Source organism: Neoarius graeffei, chromosome 15, assembly GCF_027579695.1.
Source record: "Neoarius graeffei isolate fNeoGra1 chromosome 15, fNeoGra1.pri, whole genome shotgun sequence".
NCBI lineage: Eukaryota > Metazoa > Chordata > Actinopteri > Siluriformes > Ariidae > Neoarius > Neoarius graeffei.
The window spans coordinates 24,271,368-24,295,005 of NC_083583.1; the positions used below are offsets into that span (position 1 = coordinate 24,271,368).

The window sequence follows — 23,638 nt, forward strand, 5'->3', positions numbered from 1 at the left end:
CACACACAGTGCACCAGATGCAGGATTATGAGCAACATTTACACGCTCGCGACATCTGATCTTATCATATCTGATGCACTTCAACGGGAAGAAAAATGCGTGCGTGCAATCATCATCATTAATTATTAACTGAAATGTGTTAAATGCTCTCAGATTGCAATATTTGCAAGACTCGATTTGTTTTTAGTTTTGTTCAGGAACACATGATGAAAGGTAACCACTGCGTTCTGTTCATCTCTCTCTATCGATCTCTCCATCTCACGCGTGCTACAGAGGAAGACTGTCATGAACTGACAGTTTCTCATCTTGGGGGCTTGAAAAGATAACCATTTACTCTGGAATATCCTTGATAATCACCTGCCCCTTCATCCGACATATAAGAATTCCAATCACCATCAGAATTCTCTCCAAAACGTGATTCCATATCGTGACTGGTCAAACCACTGCTGCGCACGGGAACGAGATTGATACCTGGATTATTACACGTGTGAAGTCACGCAGCCTTTCGGGATCTTCCGGATGAGTCTCGGCAGATTCCGTGAAAAACGGCTGATTTTATTGAGTTCCCATTAATTTATGGCATTTTGCATCAGCTATGGTTCAAAAACACATGATCAAAAAATAACGATTGTTGCTTTGTACAAGGAAAAAAGTGGGGTTTAGACATTACATACACTTTAAGGATTCCCCTTATTGTTATTATTATTCTTTTTCTTCAAGACTTGGCCATTTTTGAGGTGGCTCCCATGGGCAAAAACTCATGAAATTTGGTACACACATCAGTCCTGGCTACCACTACTTAGCAATAGAGGCTTAGCCCCGGGTGTGTCCGGGGGACTCCATAGCGCCCCCACATGTCATTGAGACTTTTGCCTGGTGTATAGTTTCTCCTATCCATGTCAAGTTTGGTAGGTGTATTTTTGGGGCGTCCCAAGACGGACAAACTTATAATGTACATTGTATTAGCCATACTCAACAGGAAGGGAGTTATTTTTGGTTTTGTGCGTTTTGACACGTCTTACGTTTTGACGTTCTTCTCCTAGGCAGTTTCTGGATTCATGCTAGATTTGGTATACGTGATGTCAAGACGTTGCCGATTTTGAATTGCGAAGGGATTGTGAGGTCTACATTTCACAGGATCCTTTACACATTGACCATAATGTCATCTACATGTACACAGTCTTTCCATGTTCTAATGCCACCATCTGGACCTGGACAGTAATGACTCCATCACTGGTGGTGTACACATCAGATACCAAGGATTTTGTTGCACATCTTAGATGCGTGTGCATTGTATAACGAAAACGTGTGACGGGTCACGGAACTGGACGTGCTCGGACCCTTCATCACCGCTTGCGGCTATATTCATTGTCGTTTTCATGCTTGGCAAAGATAGGAAGATTCTTTAACTGCAGTCTGAACAAACAAACAAGACACTGAATGTTGTTTGACCATACATGAGCAGATTTATACACAACACAATCTGGCCATGTGCTCTCAGCCAGGATGCTTAATGAAATCTACTTTGCTTGCTGTTCCTCTCCATGGAGACATTTTTGAGTTCTGGTTTATTTACCTAGTGCGCTCCTGAGTGCTTCGCAAGTGTTCATGAGAAAGGGCCAGAGTTACAGAGCAAAGTGGCTTCTATTGTCTGTGCCGAGTCAAAGCAAAGCTAGCTGGCTTCGAGCTAGCATGTGAAGTTAGGGAGCAATGTGGAAGTGTTTACTTTTGGAGGAGGTCAAACCAGTGGGGGTGGGCAAGAAGACAGATAACAGGACGCCATGTGGCAATGGCAATGTGTGTGTGTGTGTGTGTGTGTGTGTGTGTGTGTGTGTGTGTGTGTGTGCGCGTGTGTGTGTGTGCGCGCGTGTGTGCATAAGTAAAGGATTAGGAGCAGAACACTGAAGTAGTGTACTCCATCAGTGTCTGTCAGAATGCCATAGCTCGTAAGTTTTTTTTTTTCTTTTTTTTACAGCTTTGAGGTTTTTATTGTGTGGAAAGAAGCAGTAAAGCAAAAGGAGAAGAAGGTTAATTAGCTTTGCCATGAAAGTGAAGTGCAGCCCAAACCACTAAACTTCCGATAAAAATCTCTCGCCATTCATTCATTTCAATCATATATTGTGAGCGTCGCCTGAAAGAATTACTCACAATCCTAGTATCAAAATGTTACTTAATTTCTGAAAATACTTTAAAAATTATTAATGTTATTATTGTTATTACAGATCATTTCAAGAGGCTTATTATTTCAAATGACATACACTACCGTTCAAAAGTTTGGGGTCACTTTGAAATGTCCTTATTTTTGAAAGAAAAGCACTGTTCTTTTCAATGAAGATCACTTTAAACTAATCAGAAATCCACTCTATACATTGCTAATGTGGTAAATGACTATTCTAGCTGCAAATGTCTGGTTTTTGGTGCAATATCTCCATAGGTGTATAGAGGCCCATTTCCAGCAACTCTCACTCCAGTGTTCTAATGGTACAATGTGTTTGCTCATTGCCTCAGAAGGCTAATGGATGATTAGAAAACCCTTGTACAATCATGTTAGCACAGCTGAAAACAGTTTAGCTCTTTAGAGAAGCTATAAAACTGACCTTCCTTTGAGCAGATTGAGTTTCTGGAGCATCACATTTGTGGGGTCGATTAAATGCTCAAAATGGCCAGAAAAATATATTTTCTATTCATTTTACAACTTATGGTGGTAAATAAAAGTGTGACTTTTCATGGAAAACACAAAATTGTCTGGGTGACCCCAAACTTTTGAACAGTAGTGTATATTGGCATACAGTATACTAGACTCCTGTTAGATGTTTATTTCAATACTTGCCATCTTCTCATTTATGTATCATCATATTAGTCACTTCCTTTTATCTTATATTGTACGACCCCAATTCCAAAAAAGTTGGGACACTGTGTAAAACATAAATAAAAACGGAATAAGAATTGCAAATCATGGAAACCCTATATTTCATTGAAAATAGTAGAAAGACAACATATCAAATGTTGAAACTGATAAATTTTCTTGTTTTTTTTAAAAATATATGCTCATTTTGAATTTGATGTCAGCAACATGTTTCAGAAAACTGGGACAGAGGAAACAAACGACTGAAAAAGTTGCATAATGATTAAAATGTTTTTATTTAGTTAATTGGCAACAGGTCAGTAACATGATTGGGTATAAAAAGAGCATCCCAGAGAGGGGGAGGCTCTCAGAAGTAAGGATGGGGAGGGGTTCACCGCTCTGTGGAAGACTGCGTGAGCAAACAGTGCAACACTTTAAGAGTAACGTTCCTCAATGTAAAATTGCAAAGAAGTTCGGGATCACATCATCTATGGTACATAATATCATTAAATGATTCAGAGAATCTGGAGAAATCTCTGTATGCAAGAGACAAGGCTGAATACTGACATTGGATGTCTGTGATCTTCAGACCCTCAGGCAACGCTGCATTAAAAACAGACACATGTCTGTAGTAAAAATCACTGTATGGGCTCAGGAACACTTCAGAAAACCATCATCTGTGAAAACAGTTCATTACTGCATCCACAAATGCAAGTTAAAACCAGATATAAACAATATCCAGAAACACCGCCACCTTCTCTGGGCCCGAGCTCTTTTACGATGGACTGAGGTGAAGTGGGAAATTGTCCCGAGGTCTGACGAATCAAAAGTAGAAATTCTTTTAGAAATCATGGACACCACGTCCTCCAGGCTAAATAGGAAAGGGACCATCCGGCTTATCAGTGCACAGTTCAAAAGCCAGCATTGGTGATGGTATGAGGGTGCATTAGTGCACATGACATGGGTAGCTTGTACAGCTGGGAAGGCATCATTAATGTTGAACGATATATACACGTTACAGAGCAATATGCTGCCATCCAGACAAAATCTTTTTCAGGGAAAGGCTTCCTTCTTTCAGCAAGACAATGCCAAACTGCTTTCTGCACATATTAAAACTGCATGCCTCCGTCGTAAAAGAGTCCGGGTGCTAAACTGGCCTGCCTGCAGTCCAGACCTGTCTCCCTTTTAAAACATTTGGTGCATTATGAAGTGCAAAATACGACAAAGGAGACTCCAAACTGTTGAGCAACTGAAATTGTACATCAGACAAGAATGGGACAACATTTTTCTTTCAAAACTACAGCAACTGGTCTCCTCAGTTCCCAAATGTTTGCAGAGTGTTGTTAAAAGTAGAGGTGATGCAACACAGTGGTAAACATGCCCCATCCCAACTTTTCTGAAACATGTTGCTGATATCAAATTCAAAATGAGTATATATTTTTCAAAACACAATAACATCTCAGTTTCAACATTTGATATATTTTCTTTGTACCATTTTCAATTAAACATAGGGTTGCTATGACTTGCAAATTTTCGCCTTCTGTTTTTATTTACAGTTTATACAGCAACCCAACTTTACTGGAATTGGGGTTGTATTACATTTGACAGCAAAATAGGTCATTTCCATTTTCAGTCCTCATTTTCTATCCCTAATTTTTTTTTTCAGGCTTAAAAGTAAGTGACTGTTTTTTAAAGGCAGTGGTTTAGGCGAAATTGAAAAACTCCTGTCTTGGACATTTCTACACAAGCATAAATGAGGCAACTTTGGAGATGTGAGCTACACACAGGAGATTTGCATCATTTGAATTGGGCAGCCAGAAAATCAACTTAAGTATGTGCATAACATGAGTCTGAATACACGTAACTTTGTCAGTGTAAATATTGATGCAACTTTTGGATTTAAGCCAACATCACTGAAAATGCATTATCATAAACAATCCCCTTTAACCATAGGTAAAACTTTAACACAGTGTTTCTGCCTGAACAAGAGCACAGCCTTTAATTTGATCCACCCCTTAGGCTGGATTCAGTGTTTTCTTGCATGGGATTGTCAGTGTAATGTACTGACCTGAGGGCCTGCTGTCTTTACACGCCTTTCCTAGTTTGTGCTGAAGTTTGTATTAAATTGTGTGCGGATTTATCCTGCCCAAGCTGAAGCTGCAATTCTTGCTTATCTCATCTTCAGGGATTATAAGCAGATGGGGAAAATTAGCATAAAGTGTTGCTTTGTATTTTATCAAGCCCTGGGCTTCCTTATCTACTTTACTTCGAAGGATGCGTCTTGTTGCATGTGTATACACAGCACACAGATCATTGAAGACATCAGGACCGCCGTAGGATGTCTATTTGAATCCTGAGGTCATGCAGACTTGTTATCAATCAGCACCACTGCACAGACTTCCCTGCAACTCAGGAACTGAGCTCATAGGTGTGATTCAAAGGGGGGGGGGGATGAATATGGGCATGCAGAGGTTGGGAAAGGGTGTGTATGGGTGGATATGTACAGAAGGAAAGGACACGCAACTGTGTGTGTGTGTGTGTGTGTGTGTGTGTGTGTGTGTGAGAGAGAGAGAGAGGGAGAGAGAGGGAGAAAGAGAGGAGGGGAGCCGAGGGCTGAACGAATTTGAGCGAGTGAAAGGGGCTGGCCCTTCACACAGATGTGAAAGATTAGTAGTCTCTCATTTTTCCAAAAGCTCCAGCAGCAAGAAATGTCGCTCGTAAGGGCCTCATGTTGGAAATAAGTCTCATTTTGTGGACCAACTTTTCCTTACTTTTTTGGGGAAAATGTACGAGAGACACAAGCGGAGGTACAGTTTGTGTGCCAAAAGAGGACGAGCTGTGGATGTGGTTTTAATAAAGGTAAGGAGGGTCTGGGTTTTTTTCCCCTTCTTTTTTTCTTCTGGATCTGTTTGGTAACTCAGTTGACTGGTCAGCACGGAATGTCAGTGCCAGTCCATCAATTGCATCAGATCAATTGATCATAAGTTTGATTTCTTCATAAAAGAAACTTGTAAAGTGATGAGTGTCCAGCAGAATCATATGTCATACTGTCTGATGATGTGTGTGTGTGTGGGTGCAGAGTGTTTGTGTAATGAGGATGAATCAAACCTGGGAGCCCACTACTGTCCAGCATGAGAAGGCCGTGTTATAGATATGAGGCATCATTTGAGTCATTCGTGTGCTTTTTTTTTTTTTAACCAATTCCCATGAACTACTAGGAGTCAGAGTTCTTATATCATGGAGCTTGAAAGGAAAATTACAGGTATTGTGTCGAGTTCTTGGTTTTCTGATGTATATTAGCTGATAGCGTTAAGGACTCTTTTGTAAATCACAACATGAAATTACAGGTTTCTCTGACAGTCAGCTTGGTTATATCATCATGCTTTCCTGTGCAGATGCCTGTGATTGAACAGGGAAGGCTATAATGAACTGGTCAGTCAGCAGACATTCTTCAGCTTGGTTTTGAAAACCCGCACAACTTAATGACTCCTTAAGGCAAGATATATTTTTCACTTTGGCTGTGCTGCAGCCTTTCTGATGGCTCGAGCACAGTACTGTGGCAGTAATCTGTGTGTGTGTGTGTGTGTGTGTGTGTGTGTGTGAGGAGACTGCATGGGCAAAAGGAGTGAGGGGAATTTGGTGGCAGTCTGGAAGCCAGCGTCTCGATCCTAACGGTTTCCTTTGGCCCACAGCCTGGAGAGACTGATGGAAACGGGGCACTCAGCCAAGTGACTTCATACCACTGTACTTCAGCCGTAATCTCTACACTTTTGACGCCGTTGCAGATTTAAGACCGAGCTTGGGAACATTTCGAGAATGCTTCTCGAAGAACATAGCAACAGTGCGGTTACTGGAAGTGTTACCAGGAACAAAATTGACACCCTCTTTTTATTTTTGTTTTTTTGCACAGAATTCTTTTTGTTGCCAGCCTTTTGAATCAGGCATGCATCAAGCCCCAGTCCTAGGACCGTTTATTTTTATACCATGTGCATTTTTATTGGGAGCATTTTTGTGTGTTTGGCTTCTGACCAGGCCTGCAAGCGCGGCCCTGCACACTCCTCAAGCCCACCGCTACAGATCTGTAATGAGAACAGAAGTAGTGCCAGATTCTGCTGAGAGACCTCAGGCCATATCTGGCAACACACTGTGTAGCAGAAGCATCTACTGTGTGTTTGGTTGAGGGGTCTGTAACTGAACAAACAGCAGAGTTGAAAGAGTTTAAGCGAAATAACAAAGCATGAGCTCCTGCCATAGTTCAAGTATCTAGAACTGTCACGTCAGTGTGCAAATAATCAGATGAGGCTACTGATAGTTTTATTGCCTTCAGGGGGCTCTACAGTGGTGTGATGCTTCCCAGTGCAAAAACTGAGCTACTGTTAAAAAAACATCCTTAAGTGTTCTCTTCCTCTTAAACCACACTAATTTGTCAAGTGACATTTTTATTTGTTAACGAATGACTTGCATTTAACCATTTATAGTTACCTTTAATGTTTTGGAACATCTGTGAGATAAGTTATCACTTACGACCCCAAATCAGAAAAAACTTAGGACATGATGTTGAAAGTGTAACACTTCACAACACTTAAAATATGTTTCCGGACTGAAGATACCAAGTGATGAAGCTTTTCGGGTGTTATTTTTGTCCCATTCTTCCTGCAAACGGGTCTTAAGGTGTGCAACAGTATGAGGTCGCTGTTGTTGTATTTTTCATTTCAAAATTCACCACACATTCTCTAGTGGGGACAGACACCCTCTTCTTCCACAGCCATGACTTTGTAATGTGTGCAGAATGTGGCTTTGCATTGTCTTGTTGAAGTATCCCTGGAAAAGATGTCATCTTGAAAGCAGCGTATGTTGCTCCAAAATCAGCATATGTTGCCACTACAGAAGTTACCTTTGACAAGAGTATGGACACAACCCCATATCATGACAGACCCTGGCTTTTGGACTTGTTACTGGTAACAGTCTGGAGGGTCCTTTTCATCTTTGGTCCGGATCACACGGCATCCATTTCTTCCAGAAAAGATCTGGAATACTGATTCGTCTGACCACAAAACACATTTCCACTGTGTGATGGTCCATCCCAAATACCTCTGAGCTAGACCCCGAAGCCGCCGCCAGGCGCCGCTAAAACCGCCATTTAGAATTTGAGCCGCCGCCAGCCAATAATTTTGTAAGCCAATTTGAGCCACTATCTAATAAAATTTGGCTGAGCCACTAAGAATTGTGTACATCAGATAATGGGTTTATCCACATCATGAGCTACAAGAAAAGTGACACAAACATGATCAACTGTACACACTAGTAGTAACACAATAGAGACGTATAGGCATACACTGTAGAGATTTAGAACTGATATCACAGCACAGACAGCCACCACAAGCTTGCCGTTGTGACTACCTGTCTGGCTTCCCGCCCCTCACACCGTTACCACGATACACTGGGGAACCCGGGAACCCACCCAGAGCATCAATCGACTCCGATATCGACGAGATGGCTGCATTCTTTGCCGCTGCTGAGGGAAAGTGTAAAGGTATTTTTGTTTGTTTGTTTGTTTCACATACTTCGAGATTGATAAAAAAAAAGTACTCCACCACTCTACTTTCATCATAGTAAGATAGCTGCCAGTCCTTCACTGGTCATTGCTAGTGAGAGTAGATAGCTAGATGCCTTCCTCGAACAATCCAGATTAGCTTATTATTAGCATTGAACTACAATCTTGCTAGATTTATATTTACAATGAAGTAAGAGACCAGGGGACCTGTGGTAATTTGCTATTTATTCCCCCCATTTGTTTGATCCGTTCGCCCGGATATATGCCACACAGTGACGTCCAGTATCAGCCATTTGTAGCCATAAACATTTTGGTGGCTGCAGCAGCCATTAAGGTTTTGGCTGAGTCAGCTAGCCAGCCAATAATTTCATCAGCCAGCCATTATCCTGAAAACAAACGGCTTCGGGGTCTACTCTGAGCCCAGAGAAGTCAACGGCGCTTCTGGACACAGTTAACAATTCTGGACACAATTAACAAAAGGCTTCCTTTTGGCACAATAAAGTTTTAGGTGATGTTTGTGGATGTATCTCCATATTGTAGAGCTTGATAAAGGTTTGCCAAAGTAATCCCAAGCCCATGTGGTTCTGTCAGCTATAGATGAACGATGGTACTTGATGCAGTGCCGTCTGAGAGATTGGCGATCACAGGTGTTCAGCTTAGGCTTGCGCCCTTGCCCTTTACGCACTGAAACGCCTCCAAATTCCTTGAATCTTTTCACGACATCATGTACCATAAAATATGAAATATTCAAATCACTTCCTATCTTTCTCTGAGGAACATTGTTTTTAAACATTTCAATTTGTTGACAATCTGGAGATCCTCAGCCCGTCTTTTCTCTTCAGAGACTAGACCCTTCCTGGATACTGATTTTGTACCAAATCATGATTACTATCAGCTGTTGACATCACCTGATTCAAATCACATTATTATTGAATTGCTTTACCTCATTACTAGCTCTAAATCGCCCCGTCCAACTTTTTTTGGAATGTGTTGCAGGACTGAATGGATGTTTATTAACAAATGAAATGAAGTTGACCAGAAAACATGAAATATCTTGGATTCATACCGTCTGCAAGGAAATACAAGTCAAAGTAAATTTAGAAACCACTGCTTTATTTTTTTATTTGCATTTTTCATATCGTCCCAACTTTTTCTGATTTGGGGTTGTACATTGCAGCAGATATAATCCATAATTTGTGCACCTTTTCTTTTTCTTTCCCCCCCCCCTCCTCTCTCTTGAAGTTAATAAGACAAAAAAAAAATGCAGCTTGTCCTATTACTCTGTCCGGAAGACTTTCCCATAGCAGAAAACGTACTGACTGTTACAAAACGCTGGCTTTGGAGACTCCTCATGTGTCCTAACAGGAAATGTTACCATATCAATGATTATACACTTTTCTTTATTAAATAACACCATGTTTTACAATCCATTTATTATTAGCCTAAGATTATGTAGATTGGTTGTCACATAAGTCCCCGTGAATGTGTTGTTCCAATAGAAACGATAATATAAACCTGCAATTAGATTAGAATTAGAGCTGAAACAACTGTCAGAGCTGCCGTTCAACACCTTCTGACCAATCAGAGTTGAAAATTCAGCAGCACTGTGGAACAAACTTTTATATTCAGGACACACTAATGTTACTAATATGACAACATACTGTAATATCAATATTGTGATTAATTCTGTTATAATATGATATTCTGAGATCCTAGATATTGCAATCTCTTTTTACAAAATGTTTTATATACATAAATATTTTATACTAATTATGAACTGATTGGAAGCAGCTAAACTGGTGTTAAAGGAACAGTCCACCGTATTTCCATAATGAAATATGCTCTTACCTGAATTGAGACGAGCTGCTCCGTACCTATCCGAGCTTTGCGCGACCTCCCAGTCAGTCAGACGCAGTCAGACGCGCTGTCACTCCTGTTAGCAATGTAGCTAGGCTCAGTATGGCCAACGGTATTTTTTGGGGCTGTAGTTAGATGCGACCAAACTCTTCCGCGTTTTTCCTGTTTACATAGGTTTATATGACCAGTGATATGAAACAAGTTCAGTTACACAAATTGAAACGTAGCGATTTTCTATGCTATGGAAAGTCCGCACTATAATGACAGGCGTACTAACACCTTCTGCGCGCTTCGGCAGCGCATTGATACGGAGCTCAGATATCAATGCGCTGCCGAAGCGCGCAGAAGGTGTTAGTACGCCTGTCATTATAGTGCGGACTTTCCATAGCATAGAAAATCGCCACGTTTCAATTTGTGTAACTGAACTTGTTTCATATCACTGGTCATATAAACCTATGTAAACAGGAAAAACGCGGAAGAGTTTGGTCACATCTAACTACAGCCCCAAAAAATACCGTTGGCCATACTGAGCCTAGCTACATTGCTTACAGGAGTGACAGCGCGTCTGACTGCGTCTGACTAACTGGGAGGTCGCGCAAAGCTCGGATAGGTACGGAGCAGCTCGTCTTAATTCAGGTAAGAGCATATTTCATTATGGAAATACGGTGGACAGTTCCTTTAAAATCAATGTTTTACCAAATCTTTTTAAACGAGTGTTGCCAGGCAAAACAAACCTCGCCCGGCAGCACTTATTTTATACCTATATGTTGATAATGGTAATATTTCTCAATCATCAGCTGTCAAGTTATAGCCCTATGAAAATCCACGACCTTGAATTTGACATTTCAAAGTCATTCAAGGTCAAAGGTCATGGTGCCAAATGAAAGCCCATATGGCACTTCCTATAAGTTGATAATGGTAAATATCTGTCTACCATCAACCGTTTTCAAGTTACAGCCCTCTGAAAATCCGTGACTTTGAGTTTGACCTTTCAGGGTCACTTAAGATCAAATATCATGGTGCCTAATGAAAGGCCATATTGGAGTTCCTACATGCTCATAATAGTAAACATTTGTCTATCGGCAACCGTTTTTGAGTTATAATGGAAAATATGTTATTTTGACTGAAAGGTTGACCTTTCTGGTGACCTTGACCTTCACCTTAATCCGATTACCCCCAAAATTTAATCAGATAATCTACGGACCATTGCCCACCTACTCTGAAAATTTGAAGTCAATCGGTGCAACCGTCTAGATGCTAGATTCTTAACAGAGAGACACACAAACAAACAAACAAGGTCAAAGGTCATGGTGCCAAATGAAAGCCCATATATGACTTCCTATACGTTGATAATGATAAACATATCTATCTCTAACCGTTTTCAAGTTATAATGGAAAATATGCAAATTTAAGCAATGACCTCGACCCCTCTGACATTTGATCCCCAATTGCTAGGAAAACTATGAGAGATGCCTCATCATGTAGCATATCAATATAAGCAAAATTGAAAGATGAACATTTTGGACTTGGTTTGAAGTAAATATGATCAATATGAAGGAAGATATCACGAAAATTAATGATTTTGACTTTTTTGGTGACCTTGACCTTGACCGGATGACCCTCAAAATGTTGGAGGTTCTATTTGAGACCAATGCCCATCTATCCTGAAAGTTTCATGAAGATTGGTCCAGCCGTTTTCCTTTAATGTTGCTAACAATGAAACGAAGAAAAAAGAAAGAAACAAACAAACCCCACTGAAAACAATACCTCACCCCCTGGTGGACTCCGTCCCGGGTGAGGTAATAAGAAGACAATCTTTGAAATCAACGTATAATTAACAGTTATTCCACAAAATCAAGTCGAACATGAGCTGATAGCCGGTGTGACGCGTAGCACCAAGTTGTCTATAAGCCATGTACGACGAGAATGAGTGGAATAACTGTTTTATTCTATCCATATTCAGTGGATTTTGAGAAACAGAGCATTTTTATCTTTTGCAAATTTGATACGTAAAAACTTTATACAAAACGTCCGACAAAAGAATTTCTGCTTAGAATGTAAACAAACCTGGTGAAATGACAGTAGCAATTTGTGAAAAATGTTTAAAAAAATAATTCTTGAAAAAAGATACGTTCTTACCATGAAATACCTTCATTCCATATTTCGTTGCTTTTTGGGGGGGCTCGAGTAGAGTTTTTAATTTCGTCCTTGGTTGGTTCAGCAACACGCTCTGCCATTTTGCTTTTCTCTACTCATAGTATATGAGCTGATAGCCTAGTAGTAGAGTAGCCAGTCAGAGCACGCGATTGCTCATATCCAGTGAATGTGGATAGAATAAAAAACTTAGTTTTTCACTATTATTTTCCTAGGAGTTTCTGAGCAAACTTGTATATCAAGTTACAGCATCATGTGTCATGGAAAAGTCTTTGAGAATCAAAAAGATGATGTTGTCTTTGCTTTAAATATCAGTATTTCAAATGACAAGCACTACCGCTGTATTTCATTCAGGAGGAACATTTTTGGGCAGCATTCGAACTCCTGAGATAAAACCTGCCCCATTTGGAAGCTAGCACAGCTGTTTTGTAAGACCGCAGTTCTCAAATACCCCTTTTCCACCAAATCAGTTCCAGGGCTGGTTCGGAGCCAGTGCTGGTGCTGGTTCACAACTCGTTCAACTTGCGAGCCAGCTGAGAACCAGCTTGCTTTTCCATCGCTCGCGGTGCTAAGAGAAGACACGTCATTACGTTGCTGTATACGTCAGTTACGTCGTTGTATACATCATTATGTCGCTGTATACGTCAGTTACGTCGCTACGATTGCATAAACCTTGGCGCGAATATCGAAGCAAAAACAACGCGGAAGAAGCAGCAGCAACAACAACAACAATAATAATAATGGATGACTTCGCGTTTGTACAGCTGCTGCTTCTCGTCGCTTAAAAATGGCGATCTTTCGCGGTCTTGTTATTGTTGTCGGTCTTAACAACTCTGCCCCCCCGCTGACGTAAGCGGTTCTTTCCTCTGGCCCAGCAGAGAGTTGGTGCTAGCCTGGAACCGGTTTTTCTGGCCCCAGAGCCAGTTCTTTGTCAGTGGAAACAGAAAACCCGGTTCCAAACTAAGCACTGGCCCCGAACCAGCCCTGGAACTGCTTTGGTGGAAAAGGGGCAAAAGTCAGGTCCAGGGACACCCAGGAGTCTGTGATGCTATTAATCTGTGCTGGAGTCCGGTTTTGTTTTACACTTGAAAGGGATCCCTGACTATAAAACTTCTCCTATTTAAGGTTACTTAATTTGAGTGAATTGTAAGAGAAAGAAAGGCATTACAGATTGTAAAACATAAGGGAATAGTAGCTGTGGGCGGCAACAGTGGTGCAGTGGTTAGCACTGTCACCTCACAGCAAGAAGGCTCTGGGTTTGAGCCCAGTGGCCGATGAGGGCCTTTCTGTGTGGAGTTTGCATGTTCTCCCCGTGTCTGCGTGGGTTTCCTTCGGGTGCTCTGGTTTCCCCCACAGTCCAAAGACATGTGGATTAGGTTGATTGGCTACTCTAAGGCCCTGTCCACACGGCAACGGATTCAGGTGACTCCGATACAATTGCTTATCGTTTAGGCCTGGCGTCCACATGGCACTGGCGTTTTGGGTGCCCAAAACGCAATCTTTTTGAGAACGGGTTCCAGAGTGGAAAGATCTGGCAACGTTGCCGTTGTGAAGTCGTCTGGATGAGTAGAACGGATTTGTTTACGATGACGTCACAACCACATGACTGTGAGTGCTTCACGCCGGGTAGAAGTGTAACGAATATCACCAGGATATCACCAGGAAAAAGCCTTACAGAGCACTAGTGAGAGTGAAACACGAGCTTGGATATTATTATTATTATTATTATGTTCAGTGTTAGTTCACAGTAGTAATGCAAGAAGCAGAATAGTGACAGTAATAGTGAAGCAAAAACATGCAATTGTACAAACACTGCAGCTCTACAGCAAAATATTCATTTATGAAATGGTCTGATTCTTAACACCAGTAGTGCCAATGATCTTCTCATTGCGATGCGAGTTGTCAACAAATCCTATAACTTGGTTCATGAAACGCGCTTACAAAATATTTTCACTGTGAATATTTATTGTGTAATGGTGCAATCCCGCCAGCAAAAATAGGGGAAAAAAGGAGCGATCTCACCTCTTCAGATGTTGATTTAAGTCCGACAATACATTCCTTAAAAAGGGCGTAGAGGAGCAAATTAATCCAATATATTCCGGACCATTAAAGACGCCGCCTTCCACGTAGAATCATACGTCATCCTCGCCGCCATATTGGAGAGGTCAAAGCGGAGAATAAAGATTAGCTGCGTTTAACTGTACCAACAGGTTTACCGTCCAAACGAGATCATATGGGATTACCTTTCACAGGTGAGAAACAACAAATTAATCCATCAACGTGTATCATTCACTTTATTCCGGACCATTGAAGACGCCGCCTTCCGCGTAGAATCATACGTCATCCTCGCCGCCATTTTGGAAAGGTCAAAGCGGAGAATAAAGATTAGCTGCGTTTAACTGTACCAACAGGTTTTCTGTCCAAACGAGATCACATGGGATTACCTTTCACAGGTGAGACTGGAAAAATATTTTTCATTGTATTTGGTCATTATAATGTAATTTTACAAACAGATTTTCCTGACTTTGTGGCTAATATGAAGTCTCGCGCATAATAGTTTATGCGCATGCGTCGTTGCTTCTTCTATTGTTCTGGTGTCTCCGAAGGGACCGTCTTACAGCGCCCCTAGAGGTGTGGCATGTGTATTGCATCGTTTTCAGCAAGCGTTGCGTTGCCATATGGACCTGATATTTTACTGATTGTTGCCCATTTGGACGCGATATATTTTTAAATAACATCTCGTTGCCGTTGTCGTGTGGATGTAGCCTAAATTGCCCATTGGTGTGTATGTGTACCCACCACCAGATGAGGGTTTGGGTCCCTCTGGTGTGCTATAATCACCCAAGATAATTCAGGGAAGCTAGTTGATTGCTTCCTGGATCGCCGACCCTCAGCTATGAGGATGGCAACAGACAGATAGACAGACAATAGTAGCTGTGATGCTGCCGAGTTTCATTTATCTCAACAAAACATGCACAATATTGTCATAATATACACGCAGTAGATACCATATTTTTTCAGACAGAGCATGAATGTGTTTTTTCATACTCATTACTGATACTGATTTGAGCAACTTACTTTCCCCAGTAATCAGTCAGGGACGTCATGGAACATGTTCTTCAGCTCTTTTAATGTTTCCCTGCTTTAAATAACGGCCATAAGATTACTAGTTAGTTGATTTTACATGTAGCACATTCGCTAGCTCTGTTAGTTGCCTTGAATTGAGTATAATTTCAGCCGGAGTTTTGTTTCACTTCAGAAAATTGCTTCTATACAGCTGTGAATGAAGTACATTTTATTACCTCCACCGAGGAGGGTATGTTTTTGGTGTGGTTTGTTTGTCTAACTGGAAGCAGGATTGTGTATAACCTACCAACCTGATTTCCATGAAGCTTGGTGGAAGGGTGGAGCATGGACCAAAGAAGAACCCATTAAATTTTGGAGTGGATCTGAGTCATGGGACGGATCCATGAATTTAGTCTCGCTTTTGCTAACGTTGTGAGATACAGTATTACAGGCATTTAGCAGAAGCTGTTATCCAGAGCAACATACATAAATGACCCAGAGCAGCCTGGGGTTAGGTGCCTTGCTCAGTGACACTTTAGCCATTCCTGCTGGTCCAGGGAATCAAACCAGCAACCTTTTGGTCCCAAAGCTACTTCTCTAAGCATTAGGCCATGACTTGCCCCAGTATATGCCCTGAGCAGAAGTCTGTGCTCAACAATGCCATACATCTTAAAATCCAGTAGATGGCAGAAAAATTAATCCATTCAGCCATCTATTATCTGTAACCACTTGTCCTGTGCAGGCAAGCTGGAGCCTATCCCAGCTGACTATGGGCAAGAGGTGGGGTACACCATGGACAAGTCGCCAGATCATTACAGGGCTGACACCTAGAGACAAACAACCATTCACACCTACGGTCAATTTAGAGCCACTACTTAGCCTAACCTGCATGTCTTTGGGGGAAACCAGAGCACCTGGAGGAAACCCAGACAGACATGGGGAGAACATGCAAACTCCACACAGGAAGGCCCCTGTCGGCCACTGGGCTCGAACCCAGGACCTTCTTGCTGTGAGGCAACAGTGCTAACCACTACACCACCGTGCCACTGCAGTAAAATTCAATGGTGGGGAAAAAACATAGCCAGTGTAGAAGTACAATGACTCCATATCACAATCCACATTCATGGATACCAGTAATCCCCTGGGATACACATGTAGGCACATAATTTGAATAGTTTTGGAAATATATCCAAAAATATCAACTGTTTGCGGTTGCAGATTTGCATCTCATAGAAGAGTCGACTGTTGTCCTTGGCAGAGGTCTGCGCTCTCCGAGTGCCCTGCTAGTTTTCCTTTTGTCAGAATCCCTTGTTTTCAATGACCGATAATGACTTATCATCAAGAACAACATACTCGGGAAGAGTTGTCGTTTTTACTCGCCTTTCGTTGACTACCGTTTTTCCTGACCCAACTAGTGTTTGCTGCTTTATGTTGCTCGCAGTGCACTCATATTTAAGATGTTTTATCAGGTTACATGTATCAAAGAAAGATGCTGTAGTTCTTCCTTTGGGTATTTTCAGAAAGGACACTTCGCTTTGCTTTGCTTTGCTTTTGTTTGGTTGCCATCAGGGGCTGCACGGTAGTGTAGTGGTTAGCGCTGTTGCCTCGCAGTGAGAAGATCCTAGGTTCAAGCCTGGTGGCCGGTGAGGGCCTTTCTGTGTGGAGTTTGCATGTTCTGTCTGTCTGGGTGCTCTGGTTTCCCCCAAAGACATGCAGGTTAGGCAAATTGGTGGCTCTAAATTGACTGTAGGTGTGAATGGTTATTTGTCTCTGTGTCAGCCCTGTGATAACCTGGCGACTTGTCCAGGGTGTACCCTGCCTCCCACCCATAGTCAGCTGGGATAGGCTCCAGCTTGCCTGTGACCCTGTAGAACAGGATAAGCAGCTATGGATGGTTGCCATTGTTAATCATTAAATAAAATTTGAAGCCACGATAAATGTTAAGCAATTTCATATCAGCACCTGCAAAATGTCTTTTGTATGGTACTTCTACCATGCCACCACTTCAGCTTTATTTTTAGTTGAACATGCGTACACTGCGAAGCGTAATCATTTTATCTGTATGTCTGTATTTGGGGTTTTCCCCCTCGTTCATTTTGAGATATTAGCAGTACACACTGGTGGGAACTGCTGAGAACAGGCCTGTGTGTGTGTGTGTGTGTGTGTTCCAAGCCTATCTATCCTCTCCGGAGGCACTTCCCGAGGCCTGTGCGTGGGACAACAGAGCGCTGTGTTCTCTCTCTCGCTTGCCTTTTTCAAAGACACACACAGCGGCTACTTAGTAGCACAGTGGGGAAGGTCCCATCAATGGAGCGTTGTGTATTGTAAATAGCTTAAAACTGCACAAGGATGCTGTGCTTTTTTTGTTTCAAGCTCTAGTGCTGTAAACCTAATTAGCCATCAAGCACAAGGGAGAAATTGTCCGTACGCTTAACCCTCATGTGCCTCAGAAAACATCAGAACATATGTGATCATAGCTGAGCTTGCTTTTATTTCTTTATTTGGATCTCTCTCTCTCTCTCTCTCTTTCTTCTTTCTTTCAACCACCCCCTCACACAAACACACGGTCGCCCTCTTCCATTTTTCTACTGTATTCACTCCCTCATGGCTGCTCTGTGTTGTTCCTCAACCCGTCCTTGCTCTTGAAAAACCTGTTATCAGCTCTTTAACAAAACGCTGTTTGCTGAGAGCAAAGCAGCTGAGCTATGATGGTGTGTCCCGTGGCCAGGTGAACGTGCACTTTGCCTTTATTCTCACTTTCCGTTTTGGGACGCTTTGTTCCCGATGCTATTAGTGGCGTGTGTGACATGAGAGCTGTATAAACATTTCTAATGGAGTATACATATTCACCTTTTTCACATTATAGAGATCAAAGCTGACGTTATTAGCGCTGTTACACTGGTTTGTTATGACCGTCTCACTGAATTGCTGGTTAGCACAGGAGGCCACTTTCCAAGGTGATCTACAATGGTATCAGTTAATGACAACTTGGGAACCTTCTAGGTCTTCAGAGAAGGCCCAAACAAATCAGCATTTCAAATGTTATATGTAATTTCTTTCATTCTTTCATAATTTCATTATATTTATTCTATTCTAATTAGGCCTCGTTTTCTATCAAATTTGCTTCCGAAATGAAAGCGTTACTGTCCGAAAGCATTAAAATCTAGTTATCAAGTGAGATTTGTTTGCTTGTTGTCTCTAGGCTGAGAAGAGTTTAGAGCTGGCTCCCTCACTGGTTGGGACTTCATTGCCGGGACAGAAGGCCATGGCAGTGTATATTTATGTAGGGAGTGACAGATGAATTAACCAGTCAGATTTTGATTTATAGTGGGAGGGACCAAAAGTTTATCGCCTTAGGCCTTCTTGAAGGCCAACGCTAGCTTAACTGCGAATCGGCTCCATCAGCGCAGCAGTGAAGTCACTTTCCAGCCGGTGTAGCATTCATCAGTAGTGTTAGCAAATTAGCTCTGTGTTAGCGCCACTAACATTACCTAGCATTACTCAAGTTTCCGTTTCCGGTTGAGAGTTTCGCTGTGCACATTTTGGCTGTCGCTTCTCACTAGAGCGTTTTCTTTTTTTCCCTTTGTTTTTCTTTTTGTGTTTGTACAGTTTGATGTTTGTTCTTTGTTTGAGTGCTTTGTCTGCTGGTTGTGGTGTAGCTCCGGACCTAGTTTTGGGCGTCAGTTTCCTTCGGGCCTTGGTCCGCCATGGGTGATGCCTGTGCTCCTCGCTGTGGACTGCAGTGAGCTCGTTGCTCTTTTTAACATCGGGGTTATCCAGCGCTTTCTGCGGCGGTGCTTCTGTGCTTGGTATGGTGGTCTGAGCGATGTTGCCCAGTGGCATCGTGGCGCCTATGCAAGTGTGGGACATACTTTCATGTGCCATTTGGTCAGACTGTGAGCAGCTACACCATTGGAATTACATCCTGACCCTCCTTTGGTGGACTTTTTTTTGTGTAATTGTAAAGCAACTTTGGGTGTGAGAAAGGTGCTATATACTGTAAGTTGAATTAATTATCTCATCTCATCTCATTATCTCAAGCCGCTTTATCCTTCTACAGGGTCGCAGGCAAGCTGGAGCCTATCCCAGCTGACTACGGGCGAAAGGCGGGGTACACCCTGGACAAGTCGCCAGGTCATCACAGGGCTGACACATAGACACAGACAACCATTCACACTCACATTCACACCTACGGTCAATTTAGAGTCACCAGTTAACCTAACCTGCATGTCTTTGGACTGTGGGGGAAACCGGAGCACCCGGAGGAAACCCACGCGGACACGGGGAGAACATGCAAACTCCACACAGAAAGGCCCTCGCCGGCCCCGGGGCTCGAACCCAGGACCTTCTTGCTGTGAGGCGACAGCGCTAACCACTACACCACCGTGCCGCCCCTGAATTAATTATTATTATTATTATTATTATTATTAGGAAATGCCAATGAAGCAATCAAGCCAGTGCTATCGAGAGTAAATAGCACAGGCTAACGACTGAGAAATTAAGATTTCTGTTTCCAGACTCTTCTTAGACGCATACTCATCACAGTATTCTTCACTCAGATGGTGTCTGGCTAAGGTTTGTCTGAGCTCAAGTCCCAACTCGAATAGTAAAGGTTCACCACTGAGTTAGTGTTACCTTTAGTAGGGGTGGTTTAATATACTCTGGGGTCCAAAATCTGGCATGTTTTTCATTCAAAACTGGAAATAAACAACGATTTGGAATTTTTATCCATCCATCCATCCATCATCATGAGGTGAATTTCCAGATGTTTGATGATGGTATCAGTTAATAATACTGAATAACAACACTATGCTTTCAGTTAATGTTCCCACACACCGAATTGGACCCCATGCTGTTTGCAGCCATGTGTGAAAGATGCTGTCAGATTCAGTGTGTGTTGAGCTTGAGCGTTCTCTGTGATGGCGATGACTTGGTAAACGACACAGTTCTGTAATTTGATAAGATCAAACCATGACTATAATAACCACTTCCACTTCCTTTTGCAGTATGTAATAATTATGAGCCGTACTTCCATTCTGTTGCGTTTTAAGATCCCTAACCTGTTGATCCAGTGCCAGAAATATAAAGAAGGGTGTCCATGTTCCTGTCTGAAGTGTGCTGTTTTGTGTTAAATGACATTACGCTATGATGTGTCATTAGCGTGTGTGGGTGTGTGTTTATGTCAGCCCACTCTTTCCAGTTAGACAGAGTCACATGATTAATATTTCTTCCTGTTTCTACTTCCAGATTCACAGAGAGGGGCACTCACTATGCCTTGACAACTCCACACACAGCAGGCCTCTAGAGAAGAGATACAGCTCTGCGTCCACAGGTAAGACCAATGCTTTTCTCACTGGACGCATGATCACAGTCAGCTCTTTAACCCAGAGTGAGTGTTTATATGATTTAGCATTTATGTCAGTTATATGTAATATGTCAATACTAGGTTATTTGTCTCTACAGTGGTCTAAATCATACAGACACTCATGTTTTCATTCATAAATTTTGTAGATACGTCTCAAATACAAGAATACTGTACATTGACTCATTTGTATTAGGGATGTAACCAAATAGCTGCCATTTCTACGTACGCTTTTCTGGTGTCTTCCAGAAGGAAAGAAAACCCCTTTCCTGTTTAGGCGATACCTTCTTCGGGGTTAAATCCAAATCCAGATACAGATACAGGCATTGTGTTATACTACTAATTTGTGTATTCATTCACATGAATGTGACAGAATGAGAATTTTATTCTCTAAACCATACAGGCGTTTGTATGTTCTGTCATTTATGTTACTCCACTTTTTTTTTAAGACTGCTAGTTTATTGACAAATGACAGAATAAATAAATACATCATCAATCCCGGTTATTGGAGATGCCGTTTAAGGAAATGGAATGGAGATGAAAGACTGGTTTTATTCAGATCTAAATATTTTACAAGCATTTGTATGTTCTTCTGTCATTTTTGTTACTTTACTTTTTTGTTGTTGTTGTTAATACCACCAGTTTGCTCATGAATGATAGAATAAATAGATAAATATCCCTTTGATTCTGATCATCCGAGATGCCATTTACTGAAATGGAATGCAAATGGAAGACTAGTTTTATTCAGCTTTTATTCCAATCTCTAAATGTTACAATAATTTGTATGTTCTGTTGTTATTTACGTTATGGCACTTTTTTAAAATGCCACAAATGAGAGTAAATGAATACATCTTCAATCCTGGTTATCGAAGATGCCATTTAAGGAAATGGCCTGCAAAGGAAAGATGTACGTTTTGAAAAGAAAAAAAAAAATTCTGCCTGTTATTACCAGAAGCCATAACCTAAAGGTTAGAAAAACAGCTTTGGTACCAAAAGGTTGTGGGTTTGATTCCCTGGACCAGCAGGAAAGTGGGTGGGTGGGTGGGGGTGGGAGGGAATGAACAGCACTTTCCCCTTCCTCTACATCCATGGCTGAAGTGCCCTTGAGCAAGGCACCTAACTCCTAACTGCTCCCTGGCCACTGCTCTGGATGTGCGTACGTGTGCTCACATCCCCAGATGGGTTAAATGCAGAGAAAGAATCTCACTGTACCCCATTGTACATGTGATGAATAAAGGCTCACTCACAACCTGCCGTACGTGCTACTACGGGCGGTCTCCGGTAAAAAATTTGGCAAAACTGTGCTTGAGACTTACACAACACTTGCGTGTCTTCAGCACCGTAGAAGGTCGCAGACTGCCCATGGAGACTTTTGGTCCTGCACATGCAAATTCTACGGGTCTTGCGAAAAATCAAGAGCACACACACTATGTACGGGACCTGTGCTCCTTTTGCACTCCTGAATCAAATCAGCAGTACAGCTAGTAGGGGCTTTGCGATGACAGTAAGACGCACGAGTGACGCACGGTCATCGTACGAGTGACGTGCTTCAGAAGTACTACACAAGTACTCCACACTTGCTATTTGTGCGGCCCCCAAGACAGAAGTACATCTCACTTTCTACCCCTATGTGTGGCGTGCACGCAGCGCGCGCAACCCGCACTCGACACGAGGGGCAAGACTCTGGGTATATATATTGGGGAGGAACCAAGGAACCAATCATGTAATGTGTAGCATTATAGAAGGGAAGAAGATGGCTGTCGCACGTGATTGTCACGTGCTAATCACGTGCGTAACACTTGCTTCACAAGTGCAGACCGTACTCCTAATGCAGGAAACTGGTAAAATGCAAGTCACACGCACTCCACACTCACTGAACACGCACATCAGACCTACGCTTTCCACGGGCTAACGGCGCAATTTTTCCAATGCCTCAAGGAAGTCAGGCGTGCAACCTGTACTTGACAAGTACTTTGCCCGTACTCCTCCCCCAAACTTTCCCCTGAGTTCACCGCGACCCTGCGGCACAGCTGCGAGCTACCAAACCCTGCGACCCGTGCGTGTCCAAAACACTTACGGCGGGTTGCGAGTGTGGCATAAAGGTGAAAAATTCCTCACAATGCTTTTGCCTTTGTTTCCCAACGTAACCCAAAAAGTAGTGAACAGACTTTGAGGAAAGGTGAGCCCATGAGCCAAGGAACAATTGATTAGATCTTAATGCAAATCCACATATGTATATGGATCCAGGATTATAATTTTCTTGTCTGTTCCCAACATTTAAAAGTAGTGAATGGATTTGGATGAAATTTGGTGTCCAGCTTTAGCATTATCCTCGGTTCAAGTGATTTGATTTTGATGTTGATAATAATATGTATGTGACTTGGCGGATGGATGCGTTCTACCCTTCTAGTTATAAGAGTTTTGGGATTCAAACATCAGCTACACTTTAAATTAGTCAGAAATTGCTGGGAATCAAAATGAAAAGCTCCAAGCAAACCAGGTTTTCAGCAAACACACCTTTATAGCAAATATGCCAGCGTATGATATCACTGAAAAGTCATGGCTATGACAGAATCCATAGGGTGTCCTGCAGTTGCTAAGTAGACACAAGCGAATCAGCTGTAGAGCGTCTGAATGGCGAGAAAGCCCTGCGTGTTGAAACGGGGGCTGATGCATGGCAGAATGCACTCATTGTTTGTGACAGCTCTTCGTCTGCACCAGCTGTGTATGTAGGTCTTGTTTTTTGCTTTGATGTTTGAGTGTGACATGACAGGATGCGTGACAGGATGTGCTATAGATA

General features: G+C 42.2%; 1 protein-coding gene across 5 annotated transcripts in view; it reads left to right on the forward strand.

Annotated features, from left to right (window-relative positions):
• The window catches only part of LOC132899294 (A-kinase anchor protein 13), a 230,217-nt gene that overhangs the window by 92,397 nt on the left and 114,182 nt on the right, over positions 1–23,638 (forward strand). For all 5 annotated transcript variants that reach the window (XM_060941061.1, XM_060941060.1, XM_060941062.1 and 2 more), the window contains exon 9: positions 20,724–20,808. In XM_060941061.1, coding sequence (XP_060797044.1) covers positions 20,724–20,808 — 85 coding nt within the window. The remainder of the gene's footprint in view (positions 1–20,723; positions 20,809–23,638) is intronic.